General features: G+C 41.9%; 1 protein-coding gene across 1 annotated transcript in view; it reads right to left on the bottom strand.

Moving 5' to 3' along the window:
- The window catches only part of LOC137332747 (short transient receptor potential channel 5-like), a 70084-nt gene that overhangs the window by 12353 nt on the left and 30143 nt on the right, over positions 1-27588 (bottom strand). Inside the window, exons 3-8 of the mRNA XM_067996684.1 lie at positions 25370-25891; positions 21382-21718; positions 19994-20133; positions 16319-16641; positions 5193-5388; positions 2214-2420 (exon numbers count right to left, since the gene is read on the bottom strand). Coding sequence (XP_067852785.1) covers positions 2214-2420; positions 5193-5388; positions 16319-16641; positions 19994-20133; positions 21382-21718; positions 25370-25891 — 1725 coding nt within the window. The remainder of the gene's footprint in view (positions 1-2213; positions 2421-5192; positions 5389-16318; positions 16642-19993; positions 20134-21381; positions 21719-25369; positions 25892-27588) is intronic.

Here is a 27588-nt window from a genome sequence, read left to right as displayed (position 1 = left end):
TTTTTTAAAAAAGCAACAAAACCAAAACAGACTAAAAGGTAATTATCTATAAATAAATATAGACTAAGATATGGCAGAGCAGGTTGTGTGTCGGGACTGCAGTATGTGGGAGTTTGTGAACAGCGAGACTGTCCTGAGCGAACACATCTCGAATCTCTCCAGCTCAAAGTCATTGAACTGGAGTGCGAGTTGGAGACACTCCGACACATAAAAGAGGGGGAGGGGTATCTGGATAGTTTGCTCCAGACCTCGGTCACACCTTGTAGAGAGATACAGGATCAGAACGAGGTTCGTGTGACCGATAGTGTTCAGGGAAATCCAGGTGAGAAGAGAAGAAGGAAATAGCAGAAACTGATCGTATCCAACAGGTACAATGTACTTGCTACCTGTGAAGGTAAGGATAAAGACTGTCAGAAGAACAGCCAGAATGCTGACTAAGGCACCTTGGAGCAGGAGGAGGAGAAGCATGATGTGGTAGTTGTAGGAGATTCAATAATCAGGGGGACAGATAGTATCCTTTGTAAGCAGGATCGAGAGTCCTACATGGTATGTTGCCTACCTGGTGCCAGGGTGAGGGACATCTCAAACCGGCTTGAAAGGATTTTGGAGAGGGAGGGGGAGGATCCAGTCGTTGTGGTCCATGTTGGGACCAACAACAAAGGAAAGGGTAGGCAAGAGATCCTGTTCAGAAAGTACTAGGAGCTAAATTAAAAAACAGGACCTCAAGGGTTATAATCTCTAGATTATTACCCAAGCCATGTTCAAATTGGTGTAGGGATAAGCAGATTAAGGAGGTGAAATCGTGGCTGAAGGAGCAGTGTGGGAAAGAGGGGTTTCATTTCATGGGACACTGGAACCAGTATTGGGACAGGAAGGAACTGTACTGTTTGGACAGGCTCCACCTGAACTGGGCTGGGACCAGGGTCCTAACAGAAAGGATAAATAGGGCAGCCACAAACTAGTAAATGGGGGGATGGCTCGGGTGGAAAAGGTAGTATAAATAATAATTCTAAAATAAATGAAAAGGAAGAGATAGAGTGATAGTCAGAAATTATGCTTTATGCACTACAGCTATAGGGAAAACTAAAAGATGTAAAGTAATTAAAGCAAGAGAGAGAAATAAGAAATGTGTGAGGAAAACAACATTAGAGCAGAAAGACAGGCTGTGGCCCAAGTAAGTGTCCTTTATAAAAACGCCAGAATATAAGGAACAAATTGAAAGAATTGCGGGCGCAAATTCAACTTAGAGGGTACGACATGGTAGCCATTACTGAAACGTGGCTGCAAGATGGTCAAGACTGTCCTAGAACCAATAAGGGAGCAGGCCATATTACATTTAATAATGAGTAATGAGCCAGATTTAGTTAACAGTCTGACAATGCATGAACATTTATCTAACAGCGATCATAATATGATCGAGTTCAATTGTTGTGTTTGAAAGGGAGAAACCCGTAATAGCTACTAAGATTTTAAATTTAGGTAAGGCCGACTTCAACAGGATGAGACAGAGACTGTCCACAGTAAACTGGGCAAATTTGTTAATGGGTAAAACAACAGAAGATCAGGGAGAGGTGTTCAAAAAAGAATTTAACATGATGCAGAGCTGGTTTATACCCCTAAGGGGCAAGGGCTCTACTTGCCAAAAACAGCCACTTTTTTTTAATGCCCCGATGCTTTTTCTCCCGGGTTGCTCGCAGCAGTGTCCTCGAGATTAATCTTCAATTCCTAGAGAATCCAGGTCAATCCAAGAGGTTTGGCAACCACGATGGACTAAGAAAGGGCTATTTGGCCAATCAAGTCCAATCCTTACACGGCACATGTACTCTACAACCTTGCCTGTCATGGATTCTACCCTAATTATTTAATCTCCTGTGAGAGCTGGCTAACCATAGGTAAATGGAACCAAGTCTGTAGGCTTAACTAGGGCATTCCTTTCCCAGACCCAACCCTTGATTTCCTACTCCAACTGTGAGATTTTGCCATGGAAAGTGTGGGCCTTTCTCCAGGCCCACACTTTTCAATTACAGGATGTATATTGGCACCAGTACAGACTGAGCGTATCTTAATTGACTGAATTCACCTCCTCCAGTTCTTGTGTACTTCTGACAACTATAGCGCATAAATATTTGCACAACACTGAGAGGGAAGCGAAAAGTGAATTGTTGGTTAGTATGAAACTTGATGGAAAATGTAAAAAAGATGAGATTTCATACTGTAAATTCTCTGAGATTCTCATGCTTCTTTTGCTCATTCTCTGAATCTCTGCTTGGACAGATCTGAGCGTGCAACCATTTACAGAGGTACCAGACGGACTTTGGGCTGGGGATGATGTTGAAAGGAGGTGGAAGAGTTGCACCTTCATCAAAATAACTCATCCAAAGCTTCGTCCTGGCAAATTTCCATTCAATATCGGCATGGTCCTGCAAGTGGATCAAAGACACAGGTGATGAAGAACAAATCTTAATTGTCGCTCTCTTTTTGTTACCTATGTTGTCTGGTGACTGTAGTGTCTCTCTCTGCTGTCTGTGATTCCTGGTGTCTGTAGTGTATCTGCTGTCTGTGATTCCTGATGACTGTAGTGTCTCTGCCTGCTGTCTGTGATTCCTGGTGACTGTAGTGTCTCTGCCTGCTGTCTGTGATTCCTGGTGACTGTAGTGTATCTGCTGTCTGTGATTCCTGGTGTCTGTAGTGTATCTGCTGTCTGTGATTCCTGATGACTGTAGTGTCTCTGCCTGTTGTCTGTGATTCCTGGTGTCTGTAGTGTATCTGCTGTCTGTGATTCCTGATGACTGTAGTGTCTCTGCCTGCTGTCTGTGATTCCTGGTGACTGTAGTGTCTCTGCCTGCTGTCTGTGATTCCTGGTGACTGTAGTGTATCTGCTGTCTGTGATTCCTGGTGACTGTAGTGTCTCTGCCTGCGGTTTGTGATTCCTGGCGACTGTAGTGCTTCGGTCTGCTGTCTGTGAATCCTGGTGACGGTAGTGTCTCTGTCTGTTGTCTGTGATTAATGGTGACTGTAGTGTTTCTGCCTGCTGTGAGAGATTCCTGGTGACTGTAGTGCCTGTGCCTGCTGTCTGTGATGCCTGGTGATTGTAGTATCTCTGTCCATTATCTGTGATTCCTGGTGACTGTAGTTTTTCTGTCTGTGATTCCCAGTGCCTATAGTGTGTCTCTCTGCATTATGTGCTCTCTGCTGTCTGTGGTGTCTTTATTCTGCAGATTTTAAACTTTGCATTGTAATTCAAATCTGTATTTCTAGATCAGATCAAGATTCAAATACCAAGCTCATTATTTTGTGGCCTGATTCTGATTATTTTTTGTTTAAATGTCACAGAAAGGTACAGAGGAAGATGCTAGCACTGATCTACACAGTGCTAGGGCTTTCAACTGACAGATACAATCTTCAATGATTCAGAAGCACATGATTAGAATTCTTGCCCAAATGTCTAGTTTTTCATTTTCCTTTAAAATGTCATTGGCCTTCAAGGAGAACTGCAGAAATAGCGTGTTCTGTGAAATAATGTCATGTGCTGTGACTCTGGTAGTACTGAATCTAAGCTGAAGCTTCGAAAATAGACAAATGGAACTTGATTTCCCCACATTTTCTCTCTGTGCCACAAACGGTACATATCTTCTGTTTTCTCTCTTATCACTGATTAGCTTGTTGCAAACAGCAAGCGTACAGTTAGCTGTATGCATGATTTGAACTGTGTATCATTGTATGAGATTAGCTACACATTATAAATAGATGGCATTGTAAAATGTGAACTATGTAATTTGTTTTGTAAGAAAGCAAGTGTGAATTCTATATTAACTGAACAAGGTAAGGTAGTAGTTATGAAATTTGTATCATCACATACTAGCCATTTACTGTATGATATTATCTGTGTAGCATGAGATACCAGCTATGTATTTTGTATTGTAAGATATTAGCTGTGAACTTTGCTATATCAGTTGCACATCAATTTCTTTCCCTTTTATTTCTCCAGTTTGAGAACTATAGCATTTTATGGGACACAGAAGGAGGCCAGTCGGCTCACTGTGCCTGTGCCGGCTCCCTGAAAGAGCTTTCCATTTAATCCCATTCCCCAGCCCTATCCTCATACCCTTTTATATTTTTCTCTCCTCTCATTCTCTCCTGAAATTGGTGACTCCCTCAATTGGGGTGCAGTTCCACAGGCACAGGACACCCTCTGGTGTCTCGCACAAGTGGCCATTTGTGAGTCATGATAGTGAGTGTCAGCAGACTATCTAACTACAGAAGGCATCACAGTGAGTCTGCTCCTGACCTTACATGGGAACTGCACGTGCACTTCCTGCAGGGGCTGCAAAGAGGAGTGGAAACCCTGGCCAATATTCTCTCCCCTGAGCAGGGATTTCTGCCAATTTTAATGTCTTTACTGATGTCCTAGCTGAGATCAACGGACTCAGCAAGGATCAGAGATCAGCTGTGGGTTGCGCTGTTTCACCTTCCACAGCCAGCACTGCCCACATCCCAGGAACACATTTTTAAAAAGCTCTGGCATATATTGAAATCCCTAAGGCATTTTGTTTTAGCCCTGTAATATAAACCAGTCCTTCCTAATCTATATCCTTCAAATCTATATCCTTCACATTTGGCTCCTCTGTGTGCGTGTCGTCATTTTCCAACTAAGGGGCAGGTGACAGCGAATCTGTTTCCATCACCTCCAGCAAAGCCATTTTTGAACCAGGGACTACAATGTGAGGCATGATTTAATTCCCACTTCAAATCTCCACCTCCTTTCTGCAGTGCAGCACCTGGCCTTTGCTGTGCACCCTTCCCTCAAACAGCTCAGTAAATTGGGAAGTCATAATGTACGACTAACTGTAAAAGATCACATGGCACTTTTTCGAAGAAGAGCAGGGAAATCATCCATGGCCAACAATTATCCCTCAACCAACACCACTGAAACAGATTAATTGTTCATTCACCTTATTGATATTTGAGACCTTGCTGTCTGCAAATTGGCTGTTTTTTGCGTTCACTTCCAAAACAACAGTGAGTACACTTCAAAAAGTAACTTATTATCCATGAGGATATGCACAGTGTTATATAAATGCAAGTCTTTTTCTCTTACACTTTGTTGCACAGATAGCAGTACACCTAATCTCTATTCGGTACATGCATTGGTTAATTATTGTGTTTGTAAAGAAGCATTAGAATTGACTTACTGCAATGAGCTGATAAGAGTTATTCATCATGGCAATCAGCATGTTGAGCAAGACAACCAAGGAGATGACATTGTAAGTTCCAAACATGGTGGCTCCAACAAACTCTGTGAACTCGTGCCGAGCCTTCACGTTAGTGACGTACAAATTCAACAGACCAAATACTGACCAGAATAGGGACTGTAACGTCTCAAACAATCTGCAAAAGAGACAGATATGTTAGAATGTTATCAATTCTAACAGTATACAGAGAAATGGCAGCATCAGCTGACAATGTGAACCAAGGACCGAACTCCTGGTGAGTGGTCTAACATATAACATTCAGGAGTGACTTCTAACCTGTGATTCAATGCTGGGTGTCGAAATGTCCCAAAGCTTTTCACAAAAAGTTAAGGTGCATCATTTGGTTAGATTACTGAGGACTTTACTTTGCATCTGACTGATGACCTGTGCTAGGTACTGACTCTGGGTGAAAAATTGGAAACATGCCTAGTCTCTAGCACTTACATTCCTCATCTCTTGAGAGCAAGACTAGATTTACCACTGATGCTGGGAACTAATAATATATTTTTTAAAATCCCATTTCCAAAGCACTAGCACAAAAAGTAAACACAAAAACTATATCCATATATATATATATAAAATTGACATTGGTTGTGTGCTGAACTCACTGGGTCATAGAGAGTTTGATACCCTCACGTGAATCACTTGGGAAATCAGGTGATTCATGGGAGGATATCACAACTCTCCATGACAGGGTCAATTAAGATTTTGTCGCATTATTTGCAAAAGATTGTCACAAGGCTGCATTCTACATTACATGAGCTATAATGGATGATATGTGTTGAATTACATATATATCTTGGGCACCTCCCAAATATACATGCTGTAGTGTATCCCAGGAGAGTTCTCCTTTGGTCTACAGCAGGAAAACAAAATGCATATCACTGCAATCTTGTTACCTGATCCAACATACCGTAATAAAATCATTAACACCTTCAACCAACACCACGGCAATTCTTTCGTCTTTAAATAACATCACAGAACTTCTACAGCCAAGAAACACATTCTTGTCATGTTTTAGGGAAGGAATAATCTGAATTCACCCCCTTTTGTGTCCCATTTCTCATACACATGATTTTATTCATTGCCCTTGTGAATTCTTTCCCAATACATCTATTACATCAGCACTTTATTGCTGAAGTAATAATTCTCCTTGGTCCCCCTTCCAGGATACAGAGTACGGGTCTCAGTTGTTGGTAAAGTGTGGAAATAGATCATAACTGAAACCTAGCACTGCCAACCAATTAAGGATCAGGGATTTGTCAAAAGACATGAGATTTCCAATAAAAAAACACTTAACAGTGAGTTAGACACGCGGCTTTCACCCATGAATTCAAATCCAGTCCAGAATAATGGATGGAAGTGTTCTATGTGAAATGAATCTGGGCAGCCTCAACCCACTGTGCATGGGCTCACCGAATCAAACCGTCTCTACTTTGGCATTAGTTATCACTAAACTGGCAATCAGATAAGGAAGGCCATTTGCCCCATTTAGCTTATCCTCGGAATCTAACTCAGAGAGGCCACAAGTTTGCTGATGTGAGAAAGGGAAAAATGTCAAACTGTTGCAGCAAGGGCTGCTCTTCTGAGGTTGAAACAGAGGCTTATTGATTATTTTGCATCCAACCATACTCTACCTGACCTGGAGTGCTTAATGCTGACACTGGGTGCCTGAAATGAGAAGTTCTAATATCCCTCACCTTAATGAAAACAAAATTCAAAGGAAAGAAATAAAACACCGAAACATATAGGCCTAAATTTTAACACGGTGCCGGGAAGAGGGCGGGGGGTGGGAGGGGAATTCCTGACGGGAAACCCGGAAGGACGGCTTTTTTTTTATCGGTTTCCCATCCAACAGGCCAGTCTGATTGATAGGCTGGCCGTCAGTCGGAGGGGAGAAAAGGAAGGAAGCGGATCCAAGCAGGTAAGTCTTAGAAGGGAGGGGGGGTGCTCATTGGGAGGGGGTTGGGGTCGGGGGGTCATTGGGGGGGGGTCTGGAGTCATCAGTGGAGGGGGTCCCAAGTCATCGGGGGGGGGGGGGGGGGGGGGTCCAGAGTCTTTGGGGCATCGGTGAGGGGTCAGTAGTCATCGGGGGGGGGGAGTGGTCAGAGATCGTGGTGGGGGGGTTGCTGCAGGTAAGCTTGTTGGGCCTGGGGGAAGCACTCCTGCTCCTCCGAGCCCACAAGCTGTGCTATAAAAGGCACTTTCCTGCTGTTTCGGGCCTTCTCACCTCCTCTCACGTGGTGTGAAGTAGAAGGCATGGGAATCCCGGCCCCCAGGGGTTAAAAATAAAAAAGCTGGAAAATTCTAATGTAGAACTTAAATGCCCTGCAACGGAAGGCATAGTTAATGAAGAAGCCAGGACAGCTGGATTCTAACAAACATACAACTGCTTTATCAAAAAAAATTCTGCTTGAGTCAAGAATTCCTAGAAATAGCAACAAAAAAAATTACAACTCTGTGTCCCCATTTAATCATTCAAAAATTTAACCTAAACACAACAGAAAGCACTGACCAAAATCTGTATTTTATAGTCATTAAGTTCCTAGTTAGACTACAATTGTGCTCTCAGTAAAATTTGACAGTGGGTGTATTGATTATAATCACAATTCTTATTGGATTCTATAAATCCCGACATGACAAGTCCGTGAATCTGGATCTGCAACAATAGAAAAAAAACCCTTAAGATTCCAGTTGTCAAAAAATATTTAATTGTTCGGCCTGGTCACTGCCGTGTTAATTATTCACTTCAACATACCCAGATTGTGATTGTTTTTTTTCACAGCTCTAGCTGGAGCTGTAACCTCAACCTTAGTGATAGACAGGAACTGACAAAAAAAACCCTTAACAACATTATTGGGGGAGGGACACACAGATGTTCTCCCTAAAGTAGATCAAAAAAGGAAGCAGTCAGATTTCAGAGGTCAGTTACATTTCCAAGCTTTTATACTCCTCAAAGCAATGTAGAATCCAAAATATAATGTAAATGTTTCAGTAATTGTGATTTTTTTTTTAATGGCATGCCGTAGTCTAGATTTTCCATTGGGACCTTTAATTGGGCATTAGGTAGGCAGTACATGATTAGGACCCGCCCAAAAGCTAGTGTACAGATCCCAGCTGATTTTGCAAAGTCAGCTTTATTTAAGTAGACCTGAGATTTGGGAGCTAACCAGAGTGGGGCAGAAGCTCTTAAAGGAAAGCTTATAAGCATTGATCAATAAATTTAATGGGATGCAGCCACTTACAAAGGCTGCTGATAGCTTTAATGTATATTTCAGGCTTTGCAAAAGTTGTCTGGGTAACAAAAATGCCTGTCAAACCAAATGGCTGGCAAAATATATGCAGGGAGGAAACCAGGCTGGGCAGCTAGGATCTGCTGCGTACAAAAGTGCACACTTTTACACCCGTTAATCTGGTATAACTAACTGGAAAATCTACTCTAATGTATCTTAGGCCTATCAGTTGATATGAGAGTTAACTGTTTTAATCATACATAAATAAATTAACTTTAACCCATCCACTGTCTCTCATTTGTCACACTGTTTGTCTGACATTCAGAACTGGAGGAGCAAAAATTTCCTCAACTAAATGTTGGGAAAACCGAACCCATTGTCTTTGGTCCCCGCCGCAAACTCTGTTCCCTAGCCACCGACTCCATCCCACTCCCTGGCCAAGGTCTGAAGCTGAACCAACCTGTTCGCAACACATATCTGCTCCATCCCCAAGACTGTCCACTTCCATCTCCGTAACATTGCCTGAATCTGCCCCTGCCTCAGCCCATCTGCTGCTGAAACCCTCATTTGTGCCTTTATTACTTCTAGACTTGACTATTCCAATGCTCTCCTGGCTGGCCTCCCATCTTCCACCCTCCATAAACTTGAGTGCATCCAAAACTCTGCTGCCTGTATCCTAACTCGCACCAAGTCCCGTTCTCCCATCACCCCTGTACTCACTGACATACATTGGCTCCCGGTTCGGGAACACCTTGAATTTAAAATTTTCATCCTGGTTTTCAAATTCCTCCATGGCCTCACCCCTCCCTATCTCTGTAACCTCCTCCAGCCCTAAAACTCTCCTAGATCTCTGCGCTCCTTCAATTCTTGCCTCTTGCGCATCTCCGATTTTAATCGCTCCACCATTGACGGTCGTGCCTTCAGCTGCCTAGGACCTAAGCTATGGAATTCCCTCCATAAACCTCTCCACCTCTCTGTCCTCCTTTAATATGCTCTTTAAAACCTACCTCTTTGACCAAGCTTTTGGTCACCTGTCCTAGTACCTCCTCATGTGGCTCGGTGTTAAATTTTGTTTGATAACATTCCTGTGAAACGCCTTGGGATGTTTTACCACATTAAAGGCGCTATATAAATGCAAGTTGTTGTTGTTAATATTTACAGGCCTTGACTGAAAGTGAATGTAAAAAAATACAAATGGGTATGTATGGAATTTTATTACATCATTATATATACATTATTTCTTATCAAAAAAAACATAATTCAAAAAACGTCAAATTTCAGACTACTTACATGGTAGAAGCTATGGATATGTAAATTGCTGGAAATTTGAAATGACTATATTTTTGACTTAGAAAGTGTTTTTAAAACAGTAGAACCTGCCTGAACAGATCTATCAACTTGCATATAGAAACCTCATATAAAATATAACTTTCTGACTGCGACATTTTGATGTAAGTTGTGATATTTAAAAAAATCATGAAACCAACATTTACATTAAAAGTGATTTGGATTATTATCACTACTAAGTACATGAAGTATTAAAGTAATATGCCTTAACTCAAAAGGTCTTGGTCAAAGCAGAGTTATATTCCGTGAAAAAAAATCACTGTATTGATTCATATTTTGATGTATAGAAGGAAACGAGTATTCCTAATTAAATTTGAGGCTGACCCATTGATTTTTCTGCTTTCACAAATATCTTATATCCGTTTGCTTTCCTTTGTCAAATTTCCTAAATCTCAAAATGCAGTATGGCAATTAAACAATAGTGCATAACTGTAAAATACAATGCCCTTCAATGATTCAACAAGTTTATCCAGTGATGAGCTGAGTAATGCAGACCAGGCCAGGCTGTGGTAGATGCACTATAATCAGCCACAGTGTTCTTGGAGCAGGGAGATAAAATTGACCAGTGTTCCCACTCTTCCCTGCTATCAAGTGACGCTTGTCAGAATAATGTATGTGTATGCGATTGGGTAAGGATCATATCAAACTCACTTTGATGCCCCAGCAGTAAAAAAAAACCTACCAACACTCAATCTCCAGGCTCGCTTAGGTTAGGTACTGGAGAGCAGCTGGCTCCCGTGAAACCATAGCCCAGCAAGAGTTGCCAGCTTTAAGGAAGGAGGAGTAAGGAAGAATATCATATGAAAGGAAAAAATTTGCAGGGCTACGGGGAAAGAGCGGAGGAGTGGGACTAGCTGGATTGCTCTTGCATAGAGCCAGCGCGGACTTGATGGGCTGAATGGCCTCCATCCGTGCTGTAACCTTCCTATGATTCTATGATTCTAAAAATGTATGTTCCCAGACATTTCCCCTGCTGATGTCATCAGCACTTTCTCACTTTAAAATTAGAAATCTTTTGTCTAGTGTCAAATCTTTCAAAAACGTCTGAAAGTGTGGCCTCAGAGGTGTCTCATCTCACATCCATGAGTGGCTCAAATAGCCACTTATCTGTTAAGTTAATAATCATATATCCAAATAACTGATTGGGAATAGATCAAAAATAGCAAAAATAAATCAACGCAGAATGGGAAACCAACTGAAAATCAGTAATCAAATCCTTCACTTTTCTCGAAGCCACAATTCATGAAGCAGCAAGTACCATAAGCCAAACAAATAACTCAAATAATTTCCTTGCACTGTTTTCAGACACCATATTCTTCTTCACTCGTGTCGGTGTATCAATTACAAATATATTTTATAACATAGCACATAAAAATATTCCATAATTCTGAAAGCGATCAATAAATCTCTTTATTGATCGCATCGCATTGATTGAATGCAGGGCATTCTGGAGGGGGAGGGTGAACAGCCAGTAGTCGTGGTCCATATTGGAACCAACAAGATTGGTAAAAAAAGGGATGAGGTCCTGCAAGGTGAATTTAAGGAGTTAGGAGAAAAATTAAAAAGCAGGACTTCAAAGGTGGTGATCTCAGGATTACTACCGGTGCCACGTGCTAGTGAGTATAGGAACAGGAGAATAGACAGGATGAATGCGTGGCTGCAGGGATGGTGTAGGAGGGAGGGATTTAGATTCCTGGGGCATTGGGACCAGTTCTGGGGAAGATGGGACCTGTACAAGGGTGACGGGTTACACCCGAGCAGGACCGGGACCAATGTCCTCGCGGGAGTGTTTGCTAGTGCTGTTGGGGAAGGTTTAAACTAGAGTGGGAGGGGGATGGGAACTTGAGCGGGGAGTCAGAAGGGAATAAAATTGAGAGCAGCAAGAGAGGGGAAGACCCAGGGGAAATCTACAATACAAATAGCACAAACAGTTGTTCAAGAACAAGTGAAAGGGAAAGGCATAGAGCAGCGGAAAGAAAGTGTACTTTAGGCATGACAGATAAAATAAAAACTAGAAGGCGTAAGGCGATTAACCCAGCATCAAAGCTGTGGCAGGGGGTTGGGAACCTGAGCAGGGAGACAGAGGAAAGCGTGTCAGGAAGGGACAGAAGGTATGGAGTAAAAGGTAAAGTGCTAAAAAAGGAAAAAGCAGGAACTAAGTGTCACAAAACATATTTGAAAGTTCTTTATCTGAATGCACGTAGCATTCGTAACAAAATGGACGAGTTAACGGCACAAATAACTACGTATGGGTATGATCTTGTGGCCATTACAGAAACATGGCTGCAGGGTGACAACGACTGGGAATTAAATATGCCAGGGTATTTAACAATCAGGAAGGACAGGCAGGAAGGAAGAGGAGGTGGGGTGGCTATGTTAATAAAGGAAGGAATCACTGTAATACAGAGAAATGATATTGGGACAAAGGATCAGGATAATGAAACAGTTTGGGTAGAGATAAGGAATAATAAGGGGAAAAAAACACTAGTGGGCGTAGTATATAGGCCTCCTAATAGTTGCAACTCTGCTGGAAGAAGTATTAATCAGGAAATAGTCGGGGCATGTAATAAGGGAACAGCTATAATTATGGGGGATTTTAACTATCATATTAACTGGACAAATCAAATTGGGCAGGGCAGCCTTGAGGAAGAGTTTATTGAGTGTATTAGGGATGGATTTCTTGAGCAGTATGTAACTGATCCTACAAGGGGGCAAGCAACCTTGCACCTGGTCCTGTGTAATGAGCCAGGATTAATTAATAATGTCCTAGTTAAGGATCCCCTTGGAATGAGTGACCATAACATGGTTACATTCCATATCCAATTAGAGGGTGAGAAGGTTGATTCTCAAACAAGCGTACTGAGCTTGAATAAAGGAGACTATGATGGTATGAGAGCGGAATTGATTAAAGTGGACTGGGAAAATAGATTAAAGGGTAAGACGGTACATGAGCAGTAGTGTTCATTCAAGGAATTATTTTACAACTTTCAAAAAATATATATTCCACTGAGGAAAAAAGGGTGTAAAAGAAATGACAGCCATCCGTGGCTAAGTAAAGAAATTAAGGATAGTATCCGACTAAAAACAAGGACATATAAGGTAGCCAAACTTAGTGGGAGGATAGAAGATTGGGAAGTCTTCAAAAGAGAGCAAAAAGTAACGAAAGGATTGATTAAGAAAGGGAAGATAGATTATGAAAATAAATTAGCAAAAAATATAAAAACAGATAGCAAGAGTTTCTACAGTTATATAAAAAGAAAAAGGGTGGCTAAGGCAAACATAGGTCCCTTAGAGGATGAGACCGGGAAATTAATGGTGGGAAACATGGAGATGGCAAAAATGCTGAACAAATATTTTATTTCAGTCTTTACGGTAGAGGACACTAAGAATATCCCAACACTGGACAAACAGGGGCTCTACGGGGGGAGGAGCTAAATACGATTAAAATCACTAAGGAATTGGTACTCAGTAAATTAATGGGACTCAAGGCGGTTAAATCCCCTGGACCTGATGGCTTACATCCTAGGGTCTTGAGGGAAGTGGCAGTAGGGATTGTGGATGCTTTGGTAATAATTTTCCAAAATTCTCTGGACTCGGCAAAGGTCCCGGCAGATTGGAAAACTGCGAATGTAGCACCCTTATTTAAAAAGGGTAGTAGGCAGAAGGCTGGAAATTATAGACCAGTTAGCCTAACATCTGTGGTGGGTAAAATTTTGGAGTCTATTATTAAGGAGACAGTAGCAGAACATTTGGATAAGCATAATTTAATTGGACAAAGTCAGCATGGCTTTACGAAGGGGAAGTCATGTCTGACAAATTTGCTTGAGTTCTTTGAGGACATAACGTACAGGGTGTATAAAGGGGAACCAGTGGACGTAGTGTATTTAGACTTCCAGAAGGCATTCGACAAGGTGCCACATAAAAGATTATTGCTCAAGATAAAGAATCACTGGATTGGGGGTAATATTCTGGCATGGGTGGAGGATTGGTTATCTAACAGGAAGCAGAGAGTTGGGATAAATGGTTCATTCTTGGACTGGCAACCAGTAGCCAGTGGTGTTCCGCAGGGGTTGGTGCTGGGTCCCCAACTCTTTACAATCTATATTAACGATTTGGAGGAGGGGACCGAGTGTAACATATCAAAGTTTGCAGATGATACAAAGATGGGAGGGAAAGTAGAGAGTGAGGAGGACATAAAAAACCTACAAGGGGATATAGACAGGCTGGGTGAGTGGGCGGAGATTTGGCAGATGCAATACAATATTGGAAAATGTGAGGTTATGCACTTTGGCAGGAAAAATCAGAGAGCAAGTTATTATCTTAATGGCAAGAATCTGAAAAGTACTGCAGTACAAAGGGATCTGGGGGTCCTAGTGCAAGAAAATCAAAAAGTTAGTTTGCAGGTGCAGCAGGTGATCAAGAAGGCCAACGGAATGTTGGCTTTTATTGCTAGGGGGATAGAATATAAAAACAGGGAGGTATTGCTGCAGTTATATAAGGTATTGGTGAGACCGCACCTGGAATACTGCATGCGGTTTTGATCTCCATACTTAAGAAAAGACATACTTGCTCTCGAGGCAGTACAAAGAAGGTTCACTCGGTTAATCCCGGGGATGAGGGGGCGGACATATGAGGAGAGGTTGAGTAGATTCGGACTATACTCATTGGAGTTCAGAAGAATGAGAGGCGATCTTATTGAAACATATAAGATTGTGAAGGGGCTTGATCGGGTGGATGCGGTAAGGATGTTCCCAAGGATGGGTGAAACTAGAACTAAGGTGCATAATCTTAGAATAAGGGGCTGCTCTTTCAAAACTGAGATGAGGAGAAACTTCTTCACTCAGAGGGTAGTAGGTCTGTGGAATTTGCTGCCCCAGGAAGCTGTGGATGCTACATCATTAAATAAATTTAAAACAGAAATAGACAGTTTCCTAGAAGTAAAGGGAATTAGGGGTTACGGGGAGCGGGCAGGAAATTGGACATGAATTTAGATTTGAGGTTAGGATCAGATCAGCCATGATCTTATTGAATGGAGGAGCAGGCTCGAGCGGCCGATTGGCCTACTCCTGCTCCTATTTCTTATGTTCTTATGTAAATGAACCCATAAAATTGGTCATTTAATTTTAGAAATGCCTGCAAGAAGTCTCCCCAATTTAAGCCTGCGCTACTGACAGGGGTCTGAGGCTTGAGATTGGTATTGCACCTGACCCTTGGGTGCTGGGGATTTCTTTCTGCTGTGGATAAATTCTGTATTGTGGGGAAGAGAGATGCATCCTGAGAGTTATATCTTTCACCATGCTCCTATGGAGTGACAGTGCTCAGTGCATCACAACAACACATACCACATAACAACCAGGTAGAAAAGGAGTGGGGAGTTATAGTTTCCATGGACAAATTGTATGTGTGTGTGTGAGATTGAGAGAGATACATCATAGGAGTTGTACTTTTTACCCCGAGGGGTTTCTCTGGATTTTCCACCAAAGTTACAGCAGCCAATCAGAAACCCCCACAGAAATTCACCCCCTTAGCACATACCAGCATGAAAATTTACAAATATGCATAATAGGAAATCAACACTTTTTAAAACTGCAGCATGTTGTACAGTTTTGGTCATTAAGTACAAATTGTGAGGTATTGGTATCATTAGGGATGAGATTTTTTAGCATCATTGAAGGGAACTAATGTTCATAGTCAGGTCAGAAGGGGATGTTTATGAGGCACTTTGATGCTGATCTGGGGCATCATGGTCAGAGACCCATCAGTCCCAAAGACCAGACCATTGGGAATGACCAGGTTGAAGTGCAGGTCATTGGGCACTCAACAGTGGGAGAACTCTCCTTGGTTAATGCTACACCAATGATTGCTTCAGTATAAACTACAAATCCACTGTGGGAGATAATGAGGAGAAAAAATATATTTTATAATTATATAAATGAGGAAAAAAAGAGAAAGGTTTTGGGGATGCTTTCTCTAGAGCATCTAGAGCAAACATTACAATTGACCTTGGGAGGTAGAACATTAAACAAATATTTTATAATGTAAATAACTGGAAGTAAGAGGTTTTGTGAAGAAAGGAACAAAGTTATTATACTGTAAGCAAGTTTTACAAACTGGTAAGTAAGCAATGTTACAAATATAATACCTTTCAGTATCAGCAAGCTTTGTAATTTTTTTACCTGGTATCCGTCATGTTATATATTGCTTCAGTAAAATTGCCATATTACAGAAATGTATGAATTGCTATCATATTTGGATTGCAGAAGGGCCATGGTAAACATCAGAAACCACACTTAAGTCCCAGACTACCTGTGAGCAATGCTACAGGAGATTTATTAGTTTAAACAAAAGTGCTCAAGAAAGCAAGTCACCTGAATGGGCAGGAAAAAAATATAAAAAATAACATTAAATTACTTTGTAATTATTTTAACGGTGATTTGATGGTGACATTCGCTTTAGTTGTTAAAAATATTTAATAAGTGGACTCACGTTGAGAATGCATTGTTTTGCTTTTCACACCGTATTCCCTTGCAATTATTAGGCTCTTCAGAAGCGCTGGTCTCATAGTAAAAGTACAGCTGATTCAGTCCATTTGCAAAAGCAAGCAGCACCAGGCAATAAATGAAGAGGAACTTGAGAATATCGAGAAGCATGCGGCCCAGCGAAATCTGTAGTGGTCCCAGGTGAGAGTTTGCAGTGAAAAGCGAGATCAAACGAAGGGAACTGAAGATATTGGCGATTGCAAACAGGGCTTCTGCAATCAGCGTTGGATGCCACATTTCCCACTCCTCACGAGGTCGTGAGCCATTGTACTTTAAAACAAAGCAACAAGTTAGGGCTGGAAAATCTAATTAAGTGTCTGGACGAACTTACAGCATTTGATAAGCAATAAGTTGTTCCTGATTCTAAGACTTGGAGACCCGACAAGTTCTAGAAAATGCAGTCACCTCACATCCAGAGGGTTTCTCCCACCCCCCCAGCTGAGAGTGGAAGACAAGATGTTATATTCCTTTTGAGTTTTTCATCAACTTGTGTCTGTATAAGAAACCAACTTGTACATCCCAAAATCAGCAAAATTGTGTCACAGCCAATGTGATTGGCTCTGAAATGGACTTTTCCCAGGTCTTCTGGAACTCCACCCTAGAATCATGAGCCTTCCCTTCATGAAATCTACTTTTGTTCAATGTGTTCACCCCACAAAGATCCGCAATTCTGTCATCCAGCATGCTTTGTACTCCCGCTGGGAGGATGGGACTCTTAACCATGTACTAATCCAAATCTGCTATCACTGTATTTCCAACAGGAATTGCATTCACAGAGAAATGCTAGTCCTGTCAGCTTTACTTTCACCCTGAGATGAAGAGCTTTGCTATTACCATTTGCTCCACACAGCAGTCATAAAACCCACTGATCGACAAAGATCAGGTAGCAGCTAAAGCTGGATCAAAACTCACTGTATAGATGAGGAACTCAATGCTCTTCCACTAAAGCTATCTTTTTTTATTCGTTCATGGGATGTGGGCATCGCTGGCAAGGCCAGCATTTTTTGCCCATCCCTAATTGCCCTTGAGAAGGTGGTGGTGAGCCGCCTTCTTGAACTGCTGCAGTCCGTGTGATGAAGGTTCTCCCACAGTGCTGTTAGGACGGGAGTTCCAGGATTTTGACCCAGCGACGATGAAGGAACAGCATTATATTTCCAAGTCGGGATGGTGTGTGACTTGGAGTGGAACGTGCAGGTGGTGTTGTTCCCATGTGCCTGCTGCCCTTGTCCTACTAGGTGGTAGTGGTCATGGGTTTTGGAGGTGCTGTCGAAGAAGCCTTAGCGAGTTGCTGCAGTGCATCCTGTGGATGGTACACACTGCAGCCACTGTGCACTGGTGGTGAAGGGAGTGAATGTTTAGGGTGGTGGATGGGGTGCCAATCAAGCGGGCTGCTTTGTCCTGGATGGTGTCGAGCTTCTTGAGTGTTGTTGGAGCTGCACTCATCCAGGCAAGTGGAGAGTATTCCATCACACTCCTGACTTGTGCCTTGTAGATGGTGGAAAGGCAGCCAGCAGATATAAAATCCAAGCCTGCTAAATGCTTGCTGTACTTTTGATTGACATAGGTAATTAAAAAGACCAAAATAGGAAAAATAGAGATCTTAGCAAAAACCCTGAACAAGTCAGTCTTCTTTCATGATTGTAAAAAACCCATTGTTGTGGTACTAGAGGTAAAACAAGCCTGTTCATGTGTCATCAGCAAATTGGTAATGCTGTACCAACAAGACATTCTGTCTTTGTGGGATTGGGTTAGTCTTTCTTCCAACATTATTTTCTCTCCTCCCCCCATATTATTTTTTTAAAAATGAAACAGTTCCCCTTCCTTGGGTCCTCTCACCAAGCACTGTTTCTGGGCTGACATTGACTTGTGTGCAGACTTCTATCGATACCACTCTTAAGATGACCATGAGGAAGTGCGGTAGAACTACTTGGTGTGGCACTCCCTCTGATTTTACCTCCTCGCCTGTCGGGAATTACACACCCAATCTGCTCATCATCTCCTTGTGCTGGCACTAGAGAGGTCAAAGCCCTCTGTGTCAAGAATTTACATTCAGTATCATGCTGTACCACTGCCCTGCCTGATTTCTGCAATCCTAGTCCAGCCTTTTAATTCCAATTTTTCAGATGGTTTTGGATATTAAAATGGTCACTAAAGGGTGACAATCCCGCTAATGTTTTCTTAACATTAATCATTATAGCTTAGAAATTACTGTTGGCAATTAGCACACAAATACTCAGTCCCTTCATATACCATTCCTCTGTCTATTACTTTAACAAAGGCATTAACCCATTTAAAAGAAATGGGTAAATTTTTTTCTTAAAATACTGGATAAAGAATGTCATAAGAATGTGTTAAGCATCTGTCCACTAATATCAGCAACAACAATTTCTAGGCTTGTATATAATATATAAGGCACTATATATATATATATGTGTGTGTGTTTGTGTGTGTGTGTGTGTGTGTGTGAATGAATGATTGGGCCTGTTGAAAACAGATTGATTATTAATGTAATGTTTTACACTTTGTTCCTAATATTGAAGTTTAAGTGCTCTCAAAACACACTCATTGCGGTAGAAAGATTAATAGTTTCAGAAATTACAGTTTTAGTTCCTTTTGTTGAATTTATTCACAAATTAGCTCCATAAAAAGATGTAATCTTGTTAACTGACCTGAATGTGTTTTTATGCTGAAATTTGCTTGGCACTACTTAAACATGGATGCATTCTCTAGACCTCCCACGTATCCTGATAAGAAATGCTTCTACTCAGCAGTATAATCTGCTGTCTATGTAGATAAACATCAGTTCATTGTACAAATTTTTACCTTGTCTTTGCAGTTTTATACCCTGTCATAGGCAAAGGCTACACCAACAACCCCAAAGGTGTAAGAAGAATCTGACTTGAAAAATTACTGGATGTAATCACTGGATACAAGGTGGACTTCCCCCTGCCATCCGCTCCTTTCTTGAAATTTAACTGGTTCTGTATAAAACAAGGTCATTACCAATACCAGGTCATCATGCCCACTGTATAAAAGTGCCCAAGAATATATGAAAAAAGAAAAGCCATTTAGCCCTCTGAGCCTCTCTCAAATTGACAAAATACAATTTGTACCTTCAAGATAAAATTGAAATTGCCTGCTTACAGGTCCAGCAACTAAGCACAAAAAGCCTGGGATATAAACCTAACATTGTTCAACCAAGAACAGTTAGTTAAAAAGGGCAGTCATTCCCCGGGGTGCTTTTTGTTCACTAATATCCCTCAAACTGATGTACATTAATGTATAATTCATGTGGGCTAATTTTGCATATTGGTATCAAAACACTACAGAAAAAAAGTTAAACTAACATGTTTAAATGCTGTGTAAACATTGGTTGTGTGATACTCTGAATTCATCACCTTAAATTGCTTCCATCACTACCACCACCAATACCTCACCCTACTGTTAAACACACAACACAAAATACTTTCTCCAGACACAACCCAAGTTTGGAAGGACAAAATCTATAGTTGTACTGTTGGATTTTTTTTTACAGATCAAATGGACATAGTACAAAAAATTCACACTGCCATTATTATAGCTTACTGGAATTCCTGTGACAACACATGTGCTGACGACTCACCTTCACATAGGCAACGATCTTCAGTGAGATTGTGGCTAAATACAAGGAGTTCATTGCAAAGTCCATCAGGTTCCACCAGTCATGTACATATTCAGTAAACCCACCATCCCACATTTCTTTGATTTCAGCCCATATAAAACCTGGAAAAAGAGATATCCTTTTATATCTATACATCTGGCACTTTCATTCAGATCTGCTTTTCTTTTGAATTCGGTATTATTGTCTCCAGTTGTTTTCCTTTTTCTACTTTTTATACTGTTCCCGGAGCCAGACTATAAGCTAAAAATAGTCAATGATAAATGTATTTTAAAAAAGCATTTTAAATATAACCATGATGATAAAGGGATCGGCATTAGGGCCACAGATCTTTTTGATATTTATTTATGACCTGGACTTGGGTATAAGAAGCATAATTTCAAAGTTTACAGAAGACACAAAATTTGGAAATGTAGGTAAACAGTGAGGAGGATCGCAACAGACTTCAGAAGGACATAGGCAGACTGGTGAAATGGGCAGATACATGCAGATGAAATTTAATGCACAGAAGTGTGAAGTGATGCATTTTGGAAGGAAGAATGAGGAGAGACAATATAAACTAAATGGTACAATTTTAAAGAGGGTGTAGGAACAGAGAGACCTGGGATTTACATACACAAATCTTTGAAGGTGGCAGGACAAGTTGAGAAGGCTGTCAAAAAATCATACAGGATCCTGGGCTTTATAAATAAAGGCATGGAGTACAAAAGCAATGAAGTTATGCTAAACCTTTATAAAACACTGGTTAGGCTTCTGCTGGAGTATTGGGTTCAATTCTGGGCACCACACTTTAGGAAGGATGTCGACGTCTTGGAGAGGATGCAGAGGAGATTTACTAGATTGGTACCAGGGATGAAGGACTTCAGTTATGTGGAAAGACTAGAGAAGCTGGGATTGTTTGCCTTACAGCAGAGAGGGTTAAGGGGAGAATTATTAGTGGTATTCAAAATTCTGAAGGGTTTTGATAGAGTAGATAGGGAGAAACTGTTCCCATTGGCAGGAGGGTCAATAACCAGAGGACAGAGATTTAAGATAATTGGCAAAAGAACAGGGAGGAGAATTTTTTTACATGGCGAGTTGTTATGATCTGGAATGCACTGCCTGAAAGGGTGGCGGAAGCAGATTCAACAATAACTTTCAAAAGGTAGCTGGATATATACTTGAAAAGGGAAAATTTGCTTGGCTATGGGAAAGGAGCAGGGGAGTGGGACTAACTGGATAGCCCTTTCAAAGAGCCGGCTTATGCATGATGGGCTGAATGGCCTCCTGCTGTGCTGGAAGATTCTATGATATGAAACAATAACTGTTCATTTCTTCTAAAAGAAGAAGAGTCTGCAGAGAGATTTTTTTACCTAAAACCCATGGTAATATCATCCACTCGACGATAGTTGGTGGTGGGCCCTGCATGTGAAGGTCTGTCTTCACAATGTGCTGAGATGCCAACAACAACAGGAAAAGGAAGGTCAGGTAGGAGCCCGTGTGGCAGATAAACTTGATAAATGGGTTCTTAATGAACAGTCCCAGCCTGCTCTTTGGCGCCACCAGATACACCGCGGAAAGTATCGGAAACAGAAAGCCAACAGTAATGCAGGTTAGAAGCTTGACTGCCCAGTGTCGACGTCGCCAGCCTGGGAATCCATCGTACCATAATGTAGCCAGTAACTGCTGGCAGTTAGGCTGAGCAACGAACTGTAAAGAAAAACAAAAATATATAAAAATCAATAGAATCGGTTAGAACAATACGTTTTTTTTCTGTTGAGGTGGAAGACCCCCTCATTTTGAGGTATTTTTCTCCCCCTTTCCTCTTCTGAGTCTTACAGCATTTGGATCCAAGACGATCACTTGGCAGGAGCTGCACAAGAGGACATTGAGTGACTGTCCATGTCGGAAAGCAGCTGGTCTCTCCTCGCTGCTTTCCCATGCCACACAGCTGAGATCAGTAATTTGACATATAGTGGAATCACTGGCACGAATGCTGGCTTCATTACCGCAAGCCATAGCAAATTAGTGTTCCAGATTACTGCACTTTGGGGTTCCAATGAGCTGCATCATCATACCATTAAGATTTGCCATTTTCTAATTAATCCAATCAAACTCTACTCCCCTTTAGTGACCAACCCGAATATTTTGTGCCAGGAGCATGAAGAGCAAAGCCTTCCTGGATATTGTACAAATAAACACAACAATAACTAAACCCAGCTTCTAGTAGACAGGGAGCCACATCACAAAACTATTCCTTAATTCAGCACTAATTTCCGCTGTCCCTCAGAGAGTCCGCAGGATAGTTGTGTCATGCTGATGCAGTAGGCATAGATTTGCATCATTCCCATTTTATACGGACAGTGAGCATTTTTTTACAGCCTCGCATTCTCGGCCAGATCTGGGCATCAAAATCCACGTTTTTGTTCCCTCCAACAGCTTGAACTAAGACTGGCCCCAGTCCACACAGAAAGATGTTCGCATATGAGTGGACTTTCGGAGCGCTTGTATAAGTGCCAAAGATCCAGTGTTTGTGCTTCAGCTACCAATAGTGTTTGCTTCCAGACAAATCCCATTTAACAACTACCACTCCTGGCAGGAAAGAGATAGAGGGCTTTGAGCGGCTCCATACTAAAGTGCAATACTTTGACCTCCCAACGACATCAGGTCAATTAAAAAAGGCAGCCATCACCGCTGAAAACTTCAAAAAAACATGATGCTGTGAGTTAACAGTGTCCTTTCATCTCTGTGATACAACTTTGTTTCCACCTTAGCACCTTAGGTTCAGGGTACATCAATGATGTAGCGTAGGAGATAGATCAGGTGCAGAGAGGAAGAAGACCAATTATGTAAAGAAGGGTGTAGTCATTTGTTCACTCCTTACTTAAAAAAAAATCATCACAGGCCTGGATATGAGGAATGATCACCTGGTGCTGGGAATATTTAGGCTTTTTTTTTAGTTCCTAGCTTGTTCTATTGGGTTTTTGCAATGTTCTAAATACTGATTTTTTTTCTGATCTTCAAATTTATCCGGATTTTCCAATTTTTCTCCTGCTTTTTCACACTAAAAATGGAACTCAAAAATCATCCAAAAAGCCTCTCATTTTAAATTGGCAATAAAAACTGAATTTAATGATCTTTAATTCTGTTACATTACACCAAATACATTGGCCCCGATTTTCAAATCAAATTCCGGGTACATTGGGGGTGGGGGGGGCTGCGAAAATCGAGAAAATCCCGAGCGGGTGAGGAAGCCGGCTCCAACCCACCGACTTCCAGGTTTCCCACAGAAGTGCCTGTGTGCACTTGTGCTTCCCGAATGCGGAAGTCCCGCCAGCAATTAAAGCCGGCGGGATGATAGTTAAAGAACCGAATGTACCTCATTGAGGTACTTAAGGTACTTTATTTCTGACCTAGTAGATAGTTAAAACAATTTTAAACTTATCTGGGCTGCTTTCCCACGGCTTCCGATTCACGCCTGGTGAAATCAGGCATGAAGGGCCGGATCAGGCAAAAATAAACGAAATAAATTATATAAAAAACCATTGCACACCATTGTTAAAAAACAAAATAAACCTACTTTTCCACCAATGTCACCTGTATCCCCCTCCGATCTTCCCCTTCCCCCCCCTTCGATCTTCCCCTCTCCCCCCCCTGCTCTGATCTTCCCCTATCCCCCCCCTCCGATCTTCAGCGCCCTCCACTCTCTGTTCCAGTGCCGGATGACGAATCTCTCTCTCTCTCTCTCTCTCTCTTTTTTCTCTTTCCCCCCCCCCCCCCATCACCCTCAGCGTTGCAGCTCCTGTCAATCAGGCTGGCTGCCAGGCGCAAAACTGGAAACAACTTTAATCACCATCAATTACATCGCGATCGTGTCGGAAAAGGCAAGTTTTTTTTTATTCGGGTTTGCCAAGTGCACCTTCACCCTCCCCACTGCCAGCCCACCACCATTTCAAAATTGAGCCCATTATATTACATGAAATTATTTTCAAATCACTTTATGTCTTCTTCAGTGGTTTTCCAACTTATCTGTGTGAGGGCCCCTGCAAATGTTGACGACACTCCTAGGAACCCCCTAATCTAAGTTCTGAAAGACTGTGTCAGCCACCCAAAGGAAAACATATCTTGTTAGTATGTATACAGCAACAGAAGTAACATGCTAGTAAGTAAATAAACACTGACAAAATTTGATGACAGACAATTCTGACGTGGGGACCCTCTGGGAATCCACTTGCGGTTCAGTTTAAATCACAATGCAAAATGAGACAATCATTTTCCTTTATAACTAGGTAAATGCAGTGTGCTGCTCTGCTAACAGCAGGTGACTAAATCGCAAGCTAGTAGTTTCAGGTCGGTGGCAAAACATGCATCAGGATACATCGTAACTTCTGAAAACAATGGTTGGAAATATAAAATAAGAAGTCATAGTCACTGGTAAATCAGAGCTGATTCTTCAGTGTTTTGCCTCACAACTCCATACAGCTTCACACTCCTCCTCTCCATTTAACACTTCTCGTTCCTAAAGCACATCATTACTACATGAAGAAAATTTGCAAAGCAAGAAGTCTCAGATCGACTTCCCAGCACCAGGTGATCATCCCTCATATCCACGCCTGTGATGATCTTTTTAAGGATGACAAATGACTACATCCTTCTTTATATGTTTGGTTTTCTTCCTCTCTGCACCTTCACTGTCTCCTACTCTACATCATTCTATCTCATTCTTTTCCAGAATCTCGGCGCTGTTGAACTTCTCACTTCCCTTTGGTCTTTCTTCCTGCAATTGGCAATAGGGATCTTACAACCAGCATATGACCCCGATTTGCAACTTTAAACAGCTTTATGCCCATTTCAGGCTGCTTGCCCATTTAAAGACCCACCTGAATATTGTCTAAGATGTCAGTGAGGTGGAGAAATGCCCCCAACCCCCCAAGCTTCAACTGCTGGCTGCCTGGTTTTCAGGTGAGAACCAGGCAGTTGAAAATTGCCCCCCTTGCCTTTAAAAATGGGACTGAATTATGTCTACCTGTACTGGTTCAATTATCCTCTACCCTCTAACCCCGTGTCACCTGAAGATTACACTTGGTCTTAACTTACAATGTGCAACACCATGGGAGATCAACTAGTGTATATTTTAAATATGCATATAAGTAGAACACTTTGCACCCTGCACCCCCTGACACCAAGCTTAGAAAACCTGTGCCCCTTTACACCCTGTAAAATTAGGAATCTTTAATTTCCAATCAATAAGTGTTGATTGAATAAAGGCTTAAGGAAGGATTACTTAAAATTTTGCTTCTGACAGAAGTTGGCTTACTTCAAATTTACATACAAGTAGATATGACTATATCTTAGTCCTACCTCTTTCTGATGGTACTTGATGGCTACCTTTAGTTTGGCTAGATCATGGCATTTCTGTGGATCTATCTCATCACTCTGGTCATCTCTGTGGTTCAATATAATCTCCAGCTCCCTGGAACTTCGAGCCTGATCCAGCAGGTCTTTGGCAAAGAGCTTGCACTGCTGCGACAGCTCTTCATATTCGGCTTTGAACTCATTCTCTACTTTGCTGAGCTCCTTCAGCTCCCAACCCAGCTGAAAGGCTGTAAGAATTGGGTCTTCACTTGACAAGGCTATCAGTGAGGGGCTGGCAAGAGCACGGTATATATTCAGCCGTGACCTCGAGTGACGGAGGCTGTCAACTTCAGAACTGGAAACGCACTCCACACAGTTGCACCTCACTTGGTGGGGTCGAGGAATGGAGACTCCCCCCTGCACCAGCAGTTTTATAATTTCATAATTATTGGTGTGTGAGGCAAGCATTATGGGCGTAATATCCGGAGTGAATTCTGAAAACTGAGCATCCATCAGTAAAGGAGGGACCTGCCAAGCAGAAAAATATATTAATCAATAACTATCTTCTCAGAATATCAAAGCAAAGCAAAAAGTAGATTACCCAACATGAAGTGTTGTAGCCAGCAGACAAAATGGGGTCGATATGGACTTTTGGGCAGTCGCCCAGCGGAGTGCGCTGGTCGGCCACCCACGGCAACGGAGAAGTGGTCCCCATGATTTTGAGGGCTGCAGCCTCATTTAGATTCACCAGGCAAGCTTCAGGGCGCCAAACAGGCATCCTGACGCAGCTCGCCAAATTGAGCACTGGAAATCGGGCCAGAGCTACCACCAGCAGGGTAAGTTGTGAGGGGGGAGAGGGCTGTGGGGATCATGATCACGAAAGGTAGGGGTCCCAGGGCGGCAGCGGACCAGATTATTCTTGTGTTCCTGCTCCTCCAGGGCCCACAAAAATAATGGAACATTTACCTTTAGAAGGCCTCTTCTCTTCCATCACCCATGGAACTGATCAGAGCGTGCACTGCGAAAGCTCCGACCAGTTCCTACCTAAAATAGCAATCAGGGCCCCATTTCCATACTAAAAGGGGCCTATCATCTGAAACAGGCAGGCGCTTTGGACACCCGGCGGTAGACGCCTTTTAAAGTGTTAACGGGACGGTAAGGCTACTGATCCGATTTTGAGGTCGTTACTGTCCCGTTAACGCCAGGCAAAGGCACCCAGAATCAACCCCAATAAGATAAAGACTTGGACTGTATAGTCTTCAAATGTTCAACTCAATTCCTTCTCTGCCCAAACAGCAACAATATTCACTGAAGTATCTAATTCTTAATAAAATGGCAACTTATATCACTTTATTTTCAACATTTGTAGACCAAGTTGATCATTTTCTATTTATGCTGGGTTTGTATGAATAATCATCTACAAGTGATTAAAAGCAGCCTTAGAAACACTCCCATATTCAGCATGAACTTCATGTGGGAATGTAATCCCCTATACTCCACCTCAAGACACAATCTTGTGCATATGCCCTGTGCTGCCATTTACTAGCAATTCTCCTGCACTCTCTGATTTGAGAGGGGTTATCCCAGAATTCATTGCCAGAATGAACGCCTATAGTTTTAACTATAGGGCCTATAGTTTTAATGCAAGGCTTTTACAATCGCCACATATGTTAATAATATAATTGCACCAACAGTGTCTTGTTTCTGTATATGTGTCTTGTTTCTGTGCATGTACTTACATATGTGAGATCAGAAGATAGATGATTAATGGTACCATTAATGGAGGATTGGGGATGAGCGTGGGATGAAAGTGAGAGGATTAGTTCCTCCAGGGAAAGTCTTAATTTTTTTGTGGTTCAGCTGTGTGTTGGACTCCTATTCAAAGAGCCTAAATTCTATTCCCAACACTGACTGATGTTAATTTTTGATAGCTTAATGATTGAATTTACCTGGCGCTTGGCTAAGTCATTGGTTAGGGGATCCAGTGGTAGTATCAACCTCCTTCCCCACATTTTAGGTCTTAGATTAAACATGACAGTAAAAAAACAGCAACAGTAGTAATACTTGAGCAAAAATATCTTTGTTCTCCAAATCATGCAGCGGTATTATCTCCCAGACAATGGCAGACTTCTCAAGTTATCAAGTGACCGTTCTTCTTGTGTAAGCCTAGATAGTCAATGTCAAAAGACTTCCAAGGGCCCACTTCTAAGTTTTTTAGGACTTTT

The sequence above is a fragment of the Heptranchias perlo genome, chromosome 15 (assembly GCF_035084215.1).
Source record: "Heptranchias perlo isolate sHepPer1 chromosome 15, sHepPer1.hap1, whole genome shotgun sequence".
NCBI lineage: Eukaryota > Metazoa > Chordata > Chondrichthyes > Hexanchiformes > Hexanchidae > Heptranchias > Heptranchias perlo.
This window is presented reverse-complemented; position numbering and strand designations above follow the sequence as displayed.